This window comes from Salmo salar, chromosome 09, assembly GCF_965601325.2.
Source record: "Salmo salar chromosome 09, fSalSal1, whole genome shotgun sequence".
In the NCBI taxonomy this organism is placed as follows: Eukaryota; Metazoa; Chordata; class Actinopteri; order Salmoniformes; family Salmonidae; genus Salmo; species Salmo salar.
The window spans coordinates 32,615,240-32,629,687 of record NC_138299.1 but is presented as its reverse complement, the minus strand read 5'-3'; the positions used below and the strand labels follow the sequence as shown (position 1 = coordinate 32,629,687).

Genomic DNA, 14,448 nt, shown 5'->3' with positions numbered 1-14,448 from the left:
AGCTTTTTTAAATCATGATTACATAAACCAACTGGATCTGCTTTGTAAATCACTCTTGGGAACATAGGGGACAAATCAACAAACCTTGTAACTACAGGGAGGAAAAAGCATATGTTATTTTGCACTGCATGCAGTAATGCATGCTCGGATGAATGTACTCAACAAAACAATGCCTACAATGTGAAACAAAAATGTAATTTCAAGTATGTGTTCTCGCTTCACAAGAAGAATTACTTATTACAGCTGTTATAATGAACAGGGCCCCGTGTCACTAATTTCAGATTTATTAAGACAAAGTGAGAGAGGGAGGTAAATGTAGGTAAGATAAACGATAATATGAACCCATAATACATGACAGGGGGAGGTGGTGTCTGGTTGTAATCAATCAATACTCATATCTAAGAAAATGTCTTAACCTTGAGTTATCAGCTGAACAATTCAACATATCTCTGCTCAAGCCTTTACCAAGGCTCAGATGCCTTTTTATGTCATGGAAAATTCCACATGCCACAGCAATTCATAAAAAATGACACCACCATGTGGGTAACCCTTGATATTGAGAAGATCTTACACCCACAGAGATCCTTTAAATTGTGTAATGTGATTTTATGCTTATACCTGTGTAGTAATACTGCAATTACTATGGTTACAATATTGTTGTTACATAATGTAGTAACAACTTTTTAAGAGCAACTTAATGTAAAGTGTTACCAGTAATAAACAAAAATTGTCCACTTTACCTGTTGAGGAAAGCATTTCCAAAAGCATTGAGTTTACGGAAGGGTTTCTTGGGGTCGACCACCAGAGCGTTACCAGGGACAATCCCCTCGTTCTCCCCGTACATGACAGCGATGAAGCCATCTGTTGTGGGCTCTGGGCCAATCCGCATGCCTGGGAAGTCCTGCTCCAGCAGGTACCTGGAACAGAACAGAGTAAGAGTAAAACACCACTGTTTTGTGATACAATACCTTTATTGCCCATTTCAGCAATGCATACATTACAGCAACACACCAAATCAATACATCCAGATACACCATATCAATACATCCAGATACACCATATCAATACATCCAGATACACCATATCAATACATCCGGACACCAGATACACCATATCAATACTAGAGGTCGACCGATTATGATTTTTCAACGCCATTACCAATACCGATTATTGGAGTACCAAAAAAAGCTGATACCGATTAATCGGACTATTTATTTATTTATATATATATAAATAAATATATAAATAAATAAATAGTCCGATTAATCGGTATCAGCTTTATATATATATATATATATATATATATATAATAATGACAATTACAACAATACCTGAATGAACACTTATTTTAACTTAATATAACACATAAATAAAAATCTATTTAGTCTCAAATAAATAATGAAACATGTTCAATTTGGTTTAAATAATGCAAAAATACAGTGTTGGAGAAGAAAGTAAAAGTGCAATATGTGCCATGTAAAAAAGCTAACGTTTAAGTTCCTTGTTCAGAACACGAGAACATATGAAAGCTGGTGGTTGCTTTAAAACATGAGTCTTCAATATTCCCAGTTAAGAAGTTTTAGGTTGTAGTTATTATAGGAATTATAGGACTATTTCTCTCTATACCATTTGTATTCAATATACCTTTGACTATTGGATGTTCTTATAGGCACTATAGTATTGCCAGCCTTATATCAGGAGTTGATAGGCTTGAAGTCATAAACAGCGCTGTGCTTCAAGCATTGCGAAGAGCTGCTGGCAAACGCAGGAAAGTGTTGTTTGAATGAATGCTTACGAGCCTGCTGCTGCCTACCACCGCTTAGTCAGACTGCTCTATCAAATATCAAATCATAGACTTAATTATAATATAATAAACACACAGAAATACGAGCCTTAGGTCATTAAAACCTCTTGAGCATCTGATCCCGTTAGCGGGATCAAAATCCAGCGAAAAATCATATCGCCAATTAGCATTAAAAAATTATCATAATTTTTTACAAAAATAAAAAATATATATTTTTTTTTTTTATAGATACACCTCTCCTGAATCGACCCACGTCGTCCGATTTCAAAAAGGTTTTACAGGAAAAGCAAATCATTAGATTATATTAGATGAGTCCATCGTAAAAAGCAGCTTCATAGCCATTTTCCGACCAACCACTTCCATCACATATAATCAATAAACAGCTAAATGTAGCACTAACCTTTTACAAACTTCATCAGATGGCACCCCTAGGACATCATGTTATACAATGCATGCATTCTTTTGTTCAATAAAGGTCATATTTATATATAAAAACAGCATTTTACATCTCTGTCTGACGTTGACTACCTAATTTCCCCTCAAAAGCGTCCCGGTAAACAATGCTACGTTTCAATAAATTGCTATACTATAACGATTTTTTAAATGTATATTGTCAATCTAACATTTATAGATGAATATCTCTTGAGAACACCCGTCATACCAGATTTTAAATTAACTTTACTGGGTAATCACACTTTGCGATAAAAGGAGATGCGATACTCAGAAAATCAGCTAATATACAGTGCTCGGCGCCATCTTGGACGCAACAGTATGAACCATCTCATCTTCTATAATATTGTCAATAATCGCCTACCTTTAGTTGTCTTCATCAGAAAGCATCCCAGGTCCACAACAGATGTATTTTCGGTCAAAAAGTCCATACTTCACGTTCCATTAGCCTGATGTTGGTAGCGCGTCCTATGGCTCTCTCCAAGCGCAGCTCTGAAGTTCATAATGAAAGCAATCCTCGCGCATGTAGGTTCGTTCAAACATGTCAAACGTTGTATAAAATAAATCTTCAGGGCCTCTGACACCAAGAGAGCCAATAAGATTCGAGGGGGATGATGTCATGGCCTTTAAAACCGTTTCCAAAGGTGGGGGCAGACATGGCCGCCGGCGTCATAATGGTGATGGCCCATCCCCTGTGACCAATTTCAAACTCCTGTCATTCACTGAGTTTTGACTCTATAAGGCTCAAACCACTGTGAAAGGACTGGCGACATCTAGTGGAAGCAATAGGAAGTGCCAAAATATTCCTAAACCCCTGTGTTTTTCAATGGGATAGGTTTAAAGTCAATACAACACATCAGGTATCCACTTCCTGTCAGAAAATGTCTCAGGGTTTTGCCTGCCAAATGAGTTCTGTTATACTCACAGACACCATTCAAACAGTTTTAGAAACTTTAGAGTGTTTTCTATCCATATATAATAAGTATATGCATGCCCTATCTTCTGAGTTTGATTAGTAGGCCGTTGAAAATGGGAACGATTTTTTTTCAAAATGCGCTGTGGCGCCCCCTATCCTAGGGTATCCTCAAGAGGTTAATATGGTCAAATCCGGAAACTATAATTTCAAAAACAAAATGTTTATTCTTTCAGTGAAATACGGAACCGTTCCATATTTTATCGAATGGGTGGCATCCATAAGTCTAAATATTGCTGTTACATTGCACAACCTTCAATGTTATGTCATAATTATGTACAATTCTGGCAAATAAATTACGGTCTTTGTTAGGAAGAAATTATCTTCACACAGTTCGCAACGAGCCAGGCGGCCCAAACTGCTGCATATACCCTGACTCTGCTTTACAATGAATGCAAGAGAAGTGACACAATTTCCCTAGTTAATATTACCTGCTAACATTAATTTCTTTTAAATAAATATGCAGGTTTAAAAATATATACTTGTGTATTGATTTTAAGAAAGGCATTGATGTTCATGGTTAGGTACATTGGTGCAACGACAGTGCCTTTTTCGCGAATGTGCTTGTTAAATCATCACCCGTTTGGCAAAGTAGGCTGTGATTCGATGATAAATTAACAGGCACCGCATTGATTATTTGCAACGCAGAACAAGTTAGTTAAACTAATAATATCATCAACCATGTGTAGTTAACTAGTGATTATGTTAAGATTGATTGTTTTTTATAAGATAAGTTTAATGCTAGCTAGCAACTTACCTTGGCTCCTTGATGCACTCGCGTAACAGGTGGTCAGCCTGCCACGCAGTCTCCTCGTGGAGTGCAATGTAATCGGCCATAATCGGCGTCCAAAAATGCCGATTACCGATTGTTATGAAAACTTGAAATCGTCGCTAATTAACCTGTTAGGGCTAGGGGCAGTATTGTCACGGCTGGATAAAAAAACGTACCCGATTTAATCTGGTTACTACTCCTGCCCAGTAACTAGAATATGCATACAATTATTGGCTTTGGATAGAAAACACCCTAAAGTTTCTAAAACTGTTTGAATGGTGTCTGTGAGTATAACAGAACTCATATGGCAGGCCAAAACCTGAGAAGATTCCATGCAGGAAGTGGCCTGTCTGACAAGTTTTGTTTTATCTTGGCTCTTTTTATTGAAGACTGAGGATCTTTGCAATAACGTGACACTTCCTACGGCTCCCATAGGCTCTCAGAGCCCGGGAAAAAGCTGAACGATATCGAGGCAGGCTCTGGCTGAAACACTTTATCGCGTTTGGCAAGTGGCCGATCAGAGTACTGTGGGCTTAGGCGCGTGCACGAGTCGACCGAATGCTTTATTTTCTTTCCTCTGTTTACCTAAATGCAGATTCCCGGTCGGAATATTATCGCTTTTTTACGAGAAAAATTGCATAAAAATGGATTTTAAACAGCGGTTGACATGCTTCGAAGTACGGTAATGGAATGTGAATGGTAATGGAATGTCACGAATTGCGCCATGCTCGTGACCCTTATTTACACTTCGGACAAAACGCCGCTATTTGGATATAACGATGGATTATTTTGGACCAAACCAACATTTGTTATTGAAGTAGCAGTCCTGGGAGTGCATTCTGACGAAGAACATCAAAGGTAATCAAACTTTTGTAATAGTAAATCGGAGTTTGGTCAGGGCTAAACTTGGTGGGTGTCTAAATAGCTAGCCGTGATGGCTGGGCTATGTACTCAGAATATTGCAAAATGTGCTTTCACCGAAAAGCTATTTTAAAATCGGACACCTCGATTGCACAAAGGAGTTCTGTATCTATAATTCTTAAAATAATTGTTATGTTTTTTTGTGAACGTTTATCGTGAGTAATTTAGTAAATAACTCCTGAGACACTCCATCAGCTGAGTCTCTTCCAGGCATAAACTCAAAACGGATGTCATTCAGTTCTTTCTTCAAGTTTCTCAACCTCAACATATGCTACTTCTGAACGTCACATGCTAATGTAAAAAGCTGGTTTTTGATATAAATATGAACTTGATTGAACAAAACATGCATGTATTGTATAACATAATGTCCTAGGTGTGTCATCTGATGAAGATCATCAAAGGTTAGTGCTGCATTTAGCTGTCTTCTGGGTTGTGACATTATATGCTAGCTTGAAAAATGGGTGTCTGATTATTTCTGGCTGGGTACTCTGCTGACATAATCTAATGTTTTGCTTTCGTTGTAAAGCCTTTTTGAAATCGGACAGTGTGGTTAGATTAACGAGAGTCTTGTCTTTAAAATGGTGTAAAATAGTCATATGTTTGAGAAATTGAAGTAATAGCATTTCTAAGGTATTTGAAAATCGCGCCACGGGATTACACTGGCTGTTGCGTAGGTGGGACGATTTCGTCCCACCTAGCCCAGAGAGGTTAATCGACAATGCCGATTAATCAGTCGACCTCTAATCTATACATCCGAACACTAGATACACCATATCAAGACATCCAGACACCAGATACACCATATCAAGACATCCAGACACCAGATACACCATATCAAGACTAGAGGTCGACCGATTATGTATTTTCAACGCCGATGCCGATACCGATTATTGGAGGGCCAAAAAAAGCCGATACCGATTAAATCGGCCACTTTTTTTTTTTACATTTGTAATAATGACAATTACAACAATACTGAATGAACACTTATTTTAACTTGTCGCATCCTGACCAGTAAAGGGGGTTATTTGTTATTGTAGTTTGGTCAAGGCGTGGCAGGGGGTGTTTGTTTTATGTGTTTCGGGGGTTTTGGTTTATGTTCTATGTTAGTATATTTCTATGTTTGTTCTAGTGTGTCTATTTCTATGTTTGAGTTTCTTGGGTTGACCTTCAATTGGAGGCAGCTGTTCCTTGTTGCCTCTAATTGAAGGTCCTATTTAGTAGGGGTGTTTTTTCCTGTGTTTTGTGGGTGGTTGTTTCCTGTTTTGTGTATGTTGCACCTGACGGGACTGTTTTCGGTCGTTTGTTGTTTTGTTGCTTGAAAGTTAAATAAAAGTGAATATGAGCACGTCTCACGCCGCGTCTTGGTCCCCATTAGATGACCCGCGTTACAAACTTAATATAATACATAAATACTATCAATTTAGCCTCAAATAAATAATGAAACATGTTCAATTTGGTTTAAATCAAAATGCAAAAACAAAGTGTTGGAGAAGAAAGTAAAAGTGCAATATGTACCATGTAAAAAAGCTAACGTTTAAGTTCCTTGCTCAAAACATGAGAACATATGAAAGCTGGTGGTTCCTTTTACCGTGAGTCTTCAATATTCCCAGGAAAGAAGTTTTAGGTTGTAGTTATTATAGGACTATTTCTTTCTATACGATTTGTATTTCATATACCTTTGACTATTGGATGTTCTTATAGGCACTTTAGTATTGCCAGTATGACATAACATTGAAGGTTGTGCAATGTAACAGGAATATTTAGACTTAGGGATGCCACCCGTTAGATAAAATACGGAACGGTTCCGTATTTCACTGAAAGGAAAAACGTTTTGTTTTCGAGATGATAGTTTCCGGATTCGACCATTAATGACCTAAGGCTCGTATTTCTATGTGTTTATTATATTATAATTAAGTCTATGATTTGATATAGCAGTCTGACTGAGCGGTGGTAGGCACAAGCAGGCTCGTAAGCATTCATTCAAACAGCACTTTTGTGCATTTTGCCAGCAGCTCTTCGCAATTCTTCAATCATTGCGCTGTTTGTGACTTCAAGCCTATCAACTCCCGAGATTAGGCTGGTGTAACCGATGTGAAATGGCTAGCTAGTTAGCGGGGTGCGCGCTAATAGCGTTTAAAACGTCACTCGCTCTGAGACTTGGAGTAGTTGTTCCCCTTGCTCTACATGGGTAACGCTGCTTCGAGGGTGGCTGTTGTCGATGTGTTCCTGGTTCGAGCCCAGGTAGAAGCGAGGAGAGGGACGGAAGCTATACTGTGACACTGGCAATAAAGTGCCTATAAGAACATCCAATAGTCAAAGGTACATGAAATACAAATCGTATAGAGAGAAATAGTCCTATAATTCCTATAATAACTACAACCTAAAACTTCTTACCTGGGAATATTGAAGACTCATGTTAAAAGGAACCACCAGCTTTCATATGTTCTCATGTTCTGAGCAAGGCACTTAAACGTTAGCTTTCTTACATGGCACATATTGCACTTTTACTTTCTTCTCCAACACTTTGTTTTTGCATTATTTAAACCAAATTGAACATGTTTAATTATTTATTTAAGGCTAAATTGATTTTATTTATGTATTATATTTAGTTAAAATAAGTGTTCATTCAGTATTGCTGTAATTGTCATTATTACAAATAAAGAAACAAAAGAAATTGGCCGATTAATCAGTATCGGCCTTTTGGTCCTCCAATAATCGGTATCGGCGGTAAAAAAAAACAACATAATTGGTCGACCTCTACTCTGTATACATTCTATCATTTTGCATTTTTCAAGCTGAAAGACTAAAAAATACTTGCAAATGAATGCGAATACCACATATGAGTAATACCACATAATATGCTACTATGGGAGAGCTTGGCCATCTGCCTAACTGTATGGCACATGCTCACATTTTCAAGTGCCAACGCTAGACACTTTACAGGCTGGCAGAGTGCTTGATATGTGCCCCTCAAGACCAAAAAAAACAGCTACTCATGTTGTTGAGTTCAGACCATGCAATAGGTCATCAGCCCTTCCTGTGAGAGGATGGCACTGTGTCAAAGGTCTTCAAACAGAGGAATGCCAGCTTGCCTTGGCCACATCCACTCAGAGAAGAAGACATGTCTTTAGGATGACTATTAATGGCCTCAACTCCCTAGCCTTGTTTAGGCCAAAATCTGTTTGTGCTGTCAAACACGTCACATTCGGCAAGACAATGACCATAGGAGTTGGCAAGACAGCACAAATAGATCTGGGATCAGGCTATGATCAACTCCTTTGATTTATTATTAAATTCCTTAGAATTGGGTGGGATCCCTGTATGAAGTAACTCTGCAAGCTGTGCAAGAATCAAATCAGTTGTTGTGAATGAGCAATACAATTTAACAGTAAGTGACCATGTAGTCTACTTAACCTCTATGGGCTAGGTGGGACACTAGCGTGCCACCCGTGGTGCACTCCATCAACAGCAGGTGCATTTCAAGAGCGGCAAATTTGAATCCAAATAAATGTCAAAATTCAAATTTTTCAAAAATACAACTATTTTACACCATTTGAAAGATAAACATCTCCTTAATCTAACCACGTTTTACGATTTCAAAAAGGTTTTACGGCGAAAGCATAAATTTAGAGTATGTTAGGACAGTACATTTACAAGAGTTGTGTGTAATGTTTTGTCAAGTCAAAGACAGGGTCACCAAAACCATAAAACCAGCTAAAATGATGCACTAACCTTTTACAATCTCCATCAGATGACACTCCTAGGACATTATGTTAGACAATGCATGCATTTTTAGTTCTATCAAGTTCAAATTTATATCCAAAAACAGCGTTTTACTACGGCATTGATGTTGAGGAAATCGTTTCCCTCCAATAACCGGCAGTCAAGTCAGCGTCACAAATTAAATAATTAAAATTAGAAAACATTGGTAAAATATTATATTGTCATTTAAAGAATTATAGATTTACATCTCTTGAACGCAATCAACTTGCCAGATTTAAAAATAACCTTACTGGGAAATCACACTTTGCAATAATCTGAGCACTGCGCCCAGAAAAATACTCGTTGCGATACAGACTAGACGTCATGTTGGGGAGATCTAAAATCGAAAATACTATGTAAATAATCCATTACCTTTGATTCTCTTCATCAGATGTCACTTCCAGGTATCACAGGTCCATAACGAATGTAGTTTTGTTCAAAAAAGCTCATCATTTATGTCCAAAAATCTCCGTCTTGTTAGCACATGATCTAAGCCAGCCGGACTTCTCGTCATGAACGAGGGGAAAAAATATATTTCCGTTCGTTCAAACATGTCAAACGTTGTATAGCATAAATCATTAGGGCCTTTTTTAACCAGAACATGAATAATATACAAGGTGGACGAATGCATACTCTTTTATAACGTATTGGAACGAGGGTACCCAACATGAACTCGCGCGCCAGGTGTCTAATGGGACATCATTGTTCCATGGCTCTTGTTCGGTCAGATCTCCCTCCAGAAGACTCAAAACACTTTGTAAAGGCTGGTGACATCTAGTGGAAGCAATAGGAAGTGCCAAAATATTCCTCAGCCCCTGTGTTTTTCAATGGGATAGGTTTAAAGTCAATACAACACATCAGGTATCCACTTCCTGTCAGAAAATGTCTCAGGGTTTTGCCTGCCAAATGAGTTCTGTTATACTCACAGACACCATTCAAACAGTTTTAGAAACTTTAGAGTGTTTTCTATCCATATATAATAAGTATATGCATATTCTAGTTACTGGGTAGGATTAGTAACCAGATTAAATCGGGTACATTTTTTTTATCCAGACGTGCAAATGCTGCCCCCTAGCCCTAACAGGTTAAGATAAGAAAATGTTTTCACTAACGTTGATCGTTTTTTGTTTTTTTTAAAGTTCAACTTAATTTTTTTTTTTTTATTGTGTACATACTTTCAGCAGCTACCAGACTGGAGTACTGTAGCTTACCAAAGGCACTGTCATGACGTTGCCCTCTTTGGGTACAGCGAGCACAGTTGACCCCCTTCCCCTGCACTTCTTCACCATCTCCCTCTGTCTCCTACACCCAGGCTGCTGTGGTCAGAAGGGGTCGTAAATTCCTAAGAAAATGTCCCACCTCATGGCCACAGTATAAAGAGACAGAGTGTTTTCATGGAGAGACAAAGGAATTCTTCCACCTCACAGAATTGGAGAAACGAACAACATTTATGTTCTGGAGAAGGTATAAAAGATCGGTGAAGAATCCAGCTACAAACTGGTCCGTTTGGTACAATTTTGTGAAACTCATGAGAGACAATACCATGGCTCTGTACATTACCATGGCTCTGTTTATATAATAGCCTCAGTGGTGAGACTTACATCTAATGGTTGTATAAAATGAATGAATAAGGATAGCTATTTGGAATATGTTGGGATGCTTGTAAGATGTTAATGTGAGAGAATTGTATTTTCTGTTTTAAAGTTTTACCAAGTCATCGGCACGCCCCCAGGGACACAGACAGGACCTGGCGTCATGAGACAGCCTTTTTTATGTTCCGAATATAACCCCCCCCTGATTTTCTATCACCAGACCAGGCCTCCACTCCATTACGACTTGGCTAATAGGTTTGACCATGCATCCCTCTACTGAACTTTAACCATACCACGTGGTTAAACTATTAGACTACCGATACAGAATAAGAACAAGTCTTTGATATTAATTACTAGTCTGCAGCTAGGAATTCGGTATCATTGAACGCGAAGACTGACGAAACATCCATTCTATAACAACATGAACGAATGTCGCTTTGAAAGATCCATTCTAACCGAGAGAGAGAGAGAGAGAGAGAGAGAGAGAGAGAGAGAGAGAGAGAGAGAGAGAGAGAGAGAGAGAGAGAGAGAACTCTCCAACAGAACAACCTTTCCAACAAAGAACCCGACGACATACTGAGCGTAAATCTATATATATATATTGATTGCAATTGTTCCCGAATGAGTGAGCGTTCATGTGCAAAGGATTAGCATTTCAATTGTTATAATTATCAACTCTGTAGTGTCTCCTCAGTTGACCCCCCCACTCCCCTTTTGTCTAACAAGCCGCCATGCCGGTTTAGCCCACTAGGGACCATTCATTCCTCTACCATTTCTTTGTAACGATACCTACTGTTTTGTATGCCTTTCTGTGAATTACTTAGTTTAGTAAATAAATGATTTTAAGACAATTGACGTATGGATGACTCATAGTGGAGACTGGGTTCGTGCAGATAACCAACAATTTACGACGTTTGGAATGAGACTGACGAGGTAAATAACGCATCATTAATGAGGAGACAAATCGATCAGATATTACAATATCTGAAAGTTATATTAGGAAAATTATAACTTTGTAATCTGAATATTTTCCTTGGTGCCCCGACCTTCTAGTTAATTATAGTTACATGATTAATCAGTTTAATCGCGTAATAATAATTACATAGTTATTTGATAAACATGTCTTCAAGTTAATGATGCCAAAGACACGACAGCACCTTCCCTAAAGATAGTGAAGCTAGCTGCATGTCCTATCTTGCTGCAGAACCTGCAGATCAACAAGTTATGAAACTGACGTAGTTTGCGCCTGTCCTGGTGATTCAGAGAGAAAGATCTTAAAATGGCAATAAATTCAGAGGTTTTTAGACAGTTTTACCCATTCTGTAATGGTTCTATTCTTTCTCTCATATATATAATGGTTGGTTGTTCAGAGGCTCCAGGGGAGCACAAAAGGCCCATGTCACCAGACATGTCTCATTGATATTGATGGTGGAAACTGGAAAGCAGTTGGTGGAAACTGGATAGTTAATAATACTCTGCTTCTCTACTTAAACAATAAGGCACAAGGGGTTATGGTATATGGCCAATATACTACGGCTAAGAACAGCCCTTAGCCGTGGTAGTATACTGGCCATATACCACAAACCCCTGACGTGCCTTATTGCTATTATAAACTGGTTATCAAAGTTATTAAAGCAATAACAATACATGTTTTGTCATACCCGTGGTATAAGGTCTGTTATAAACTGGGTGGTTCGAGCCCTGAATGCTGATTGGCTGATAGCCGTGGTATTTGGTATATTTACTTCTCTAATTACATTGATAACCAGTTTATAATAGCCATAAGGCACCTCGGGGGTTTGTGATATATGGCCAGTATACCATTGCTAAGGGCTGTGTCCAGGCACTCCGTGTTGCATCCGCTTAAGAACAGCACTTCGCCGTGGTATATTGGCCATATACCACACCTCCTCGGGCCTTATTTCTTATATATACGACGGCTGTCAGCCAATCAGCATTCAGGGCTCGAACCACCCAGTTTATAATCAAGCTTCCACCTCGTGACATTAAAAAACATTCTAAGTAGCAGTTGGTGTGGCATGTTGACGATGTTTCATGTTGTATTGAATTGGAATATGGAATATTGGTTAAAAAAAAAACTAGAAACAAGCTGTTTACAACCTTAACATAATGCTAACCCATTCCCAACACTAGACAGTTATGTTTACATTAGGTTGCTGGGGGCAACAACCTGTTCCAACAGTGTTTTTCCTCATTTACATTTTGACAGCAATTAACCTCCATTTTGACAGCTCACAACTGTCATAGTAGGCTACTGCTTAGGGGTTATTCAACAACTCAATCATTTCTGACCGGCAGAGAGCCCTGTAGGTAAAATAAAGTTAACACAAACATGAGAACGCATAACTGTTGCTGATTTCTGGATGCACTACCTTATGAACGTCGTCTTCCCCGTAGAATACTGTCCAACCAGTAGAACCATTGGCTTGCTCTGAAAATCCGCTGCCTCCAACGCAGGTGAGTGGAAATCATGGAAAAGATAGGTTTCTTCCAATGGAAATAATTTTTTTGAGTAAAGCTGTTGAAGACCCTCCGTCACAGTTTGGTACATCTCGCCGTCCTTGTTTCTGCCTCCTTGTTCCTTATTCACCCAACTGAACATGATGATGCTCCTCTTCTCAGTTCCCAAATCAAGAACTAACGTTTTACTTCCTTATTTTCCACAGCTTTCAAAGTTTGCGCAACGAGGCTACTTTGTATCCGAATATATTACAAAAATGGGCACTGTTACTTTGAATCAAATATGTTCTTTGGCAACTGAAAAACGTGGCATCTAGAATCTACGGTTGTTTTCCCAACACTGCTTGATGGCTGCTCTCTACAGTAGCTCCTCTGTGCGTCGCAGTAGTTCACAGCGTTGCAGTGGTTCGCGCCACAGTGGTGCCTGTGCGAAGATTAAGTATTATGTTAACAAGATATTCGGGTGACAGCTCTAACAATGGAAATACATGTCCTCAACCGTGGAAGGCAGGCGAGATCAGAAGGGACCATTCTAGCCAATGAGAGTGCAGATAGGCTACGCGTGTGAACAACAGACACAACCAAGTTGTTTTTATCGAAGTTGCCGGAATGCCACGTACATCAACTTATATCAGTAAATTTGTAACAGCCTAAACATTATGAAACTTCTATTCGATTAAATAAGCCTCACATAATTTTACACACTCACTGACCTCCATACAAAAAGGGCTAATCTCACGCAGACAGAGAGTAAATCCTCTCGCTTCGCCTCTCCCTCTATGATTTGCATTACCTTAACGGCACCGCCCTTCCTTTGAATGACCTAGTGACATGAGATTGAATAGTCCAGAGGGAAAAATACGAGTCTAGCCCAAGCCCACTTATACATTTCAATGACGTGACATTGTCATAAGTGAAGTAAAGTTTTCTAACTCTATACTGCAAACTTGAATGGACAATACAAGTTTGCATTAAAGACTTGGACAACTTAAATTCGCCCATAATAATGTTGAAGGAGGACAGGACTTTTATATTGTCCAATTTTTACCGACGCCATGGAATCCATATTAAGTGACAATGAGAATACATGTACTGCATTACATATTGTATGTAGGCACCTAGCAACATGCACGTTGATTAGACACAGATGTCAGAAAGAAAAAGGTGGAATCCTACAATACCTTCACATAACCACATGGTTTATATGTATGCACGTGAAAACATTGGCTAATTATTTAATAGTTGCCAGGTGGGAGCAACTTTACAAAAATACTAGAATGCACATTTATCGTGGAGAATATACATGACCTGAATGTACCCTGATCAGAACTGTCATACAGAATGTGGAATTGTGTTAGCTCTTCATAACATCTCTATCTGCAACAGTTCACTGATGGATACACGTCTTGTTATGCGTTGCCAGGTTCTCCTGAAATGTCACTTTGCGGTTGTAGCCTACCCTTGGTGGAAAATATACTGTAGAATAACATTCTGTACTATCCTGACATCTAGTGGAAGGAAAAGATAGACCGGCACCATGGAGGGTTCCCCATGTTAGTTTTTGGACTGTTTCCTATGAAACAGTGGTCCCCTACAGTCTGCACAGACTTTTTTGTCCAGGCGGACCCACCACAGCCAACCCTAAATAAACTGATCATCAAGACTTAAATTAACCAGCTTGTGATCACTGTAT

At 38.8% G+C, this 14,448-nt stretch overlaps 1 protein-coding gene across 1 annotated transcript in view; it reads right to left on the bottom strand.

Moving 5' to 3' along the window:
- LOC100194743 (EH domain-containing protein 4) overlaps nucleotides 1-13,167 on the bottom strand; it is a 39,374-nt gene extending 26,207 nt beyond the window's left edge. Inside the window, 2 exon segments of the mRNA NM_001139772.1 lie at nucleotides 741-917; nucleotides 12,668-13,167. Of these exon segments, the coding sequence (NP_001133244.1) occupies nucleotides 741-917; nucleotides 12,668-12,897 (407 nt within the window). The 5' untranslated portion in view covers nucleotides 12,898-13,167.
- Nucleotides 13,168-14,448: the final 1,281 nt, after the last annotated feature.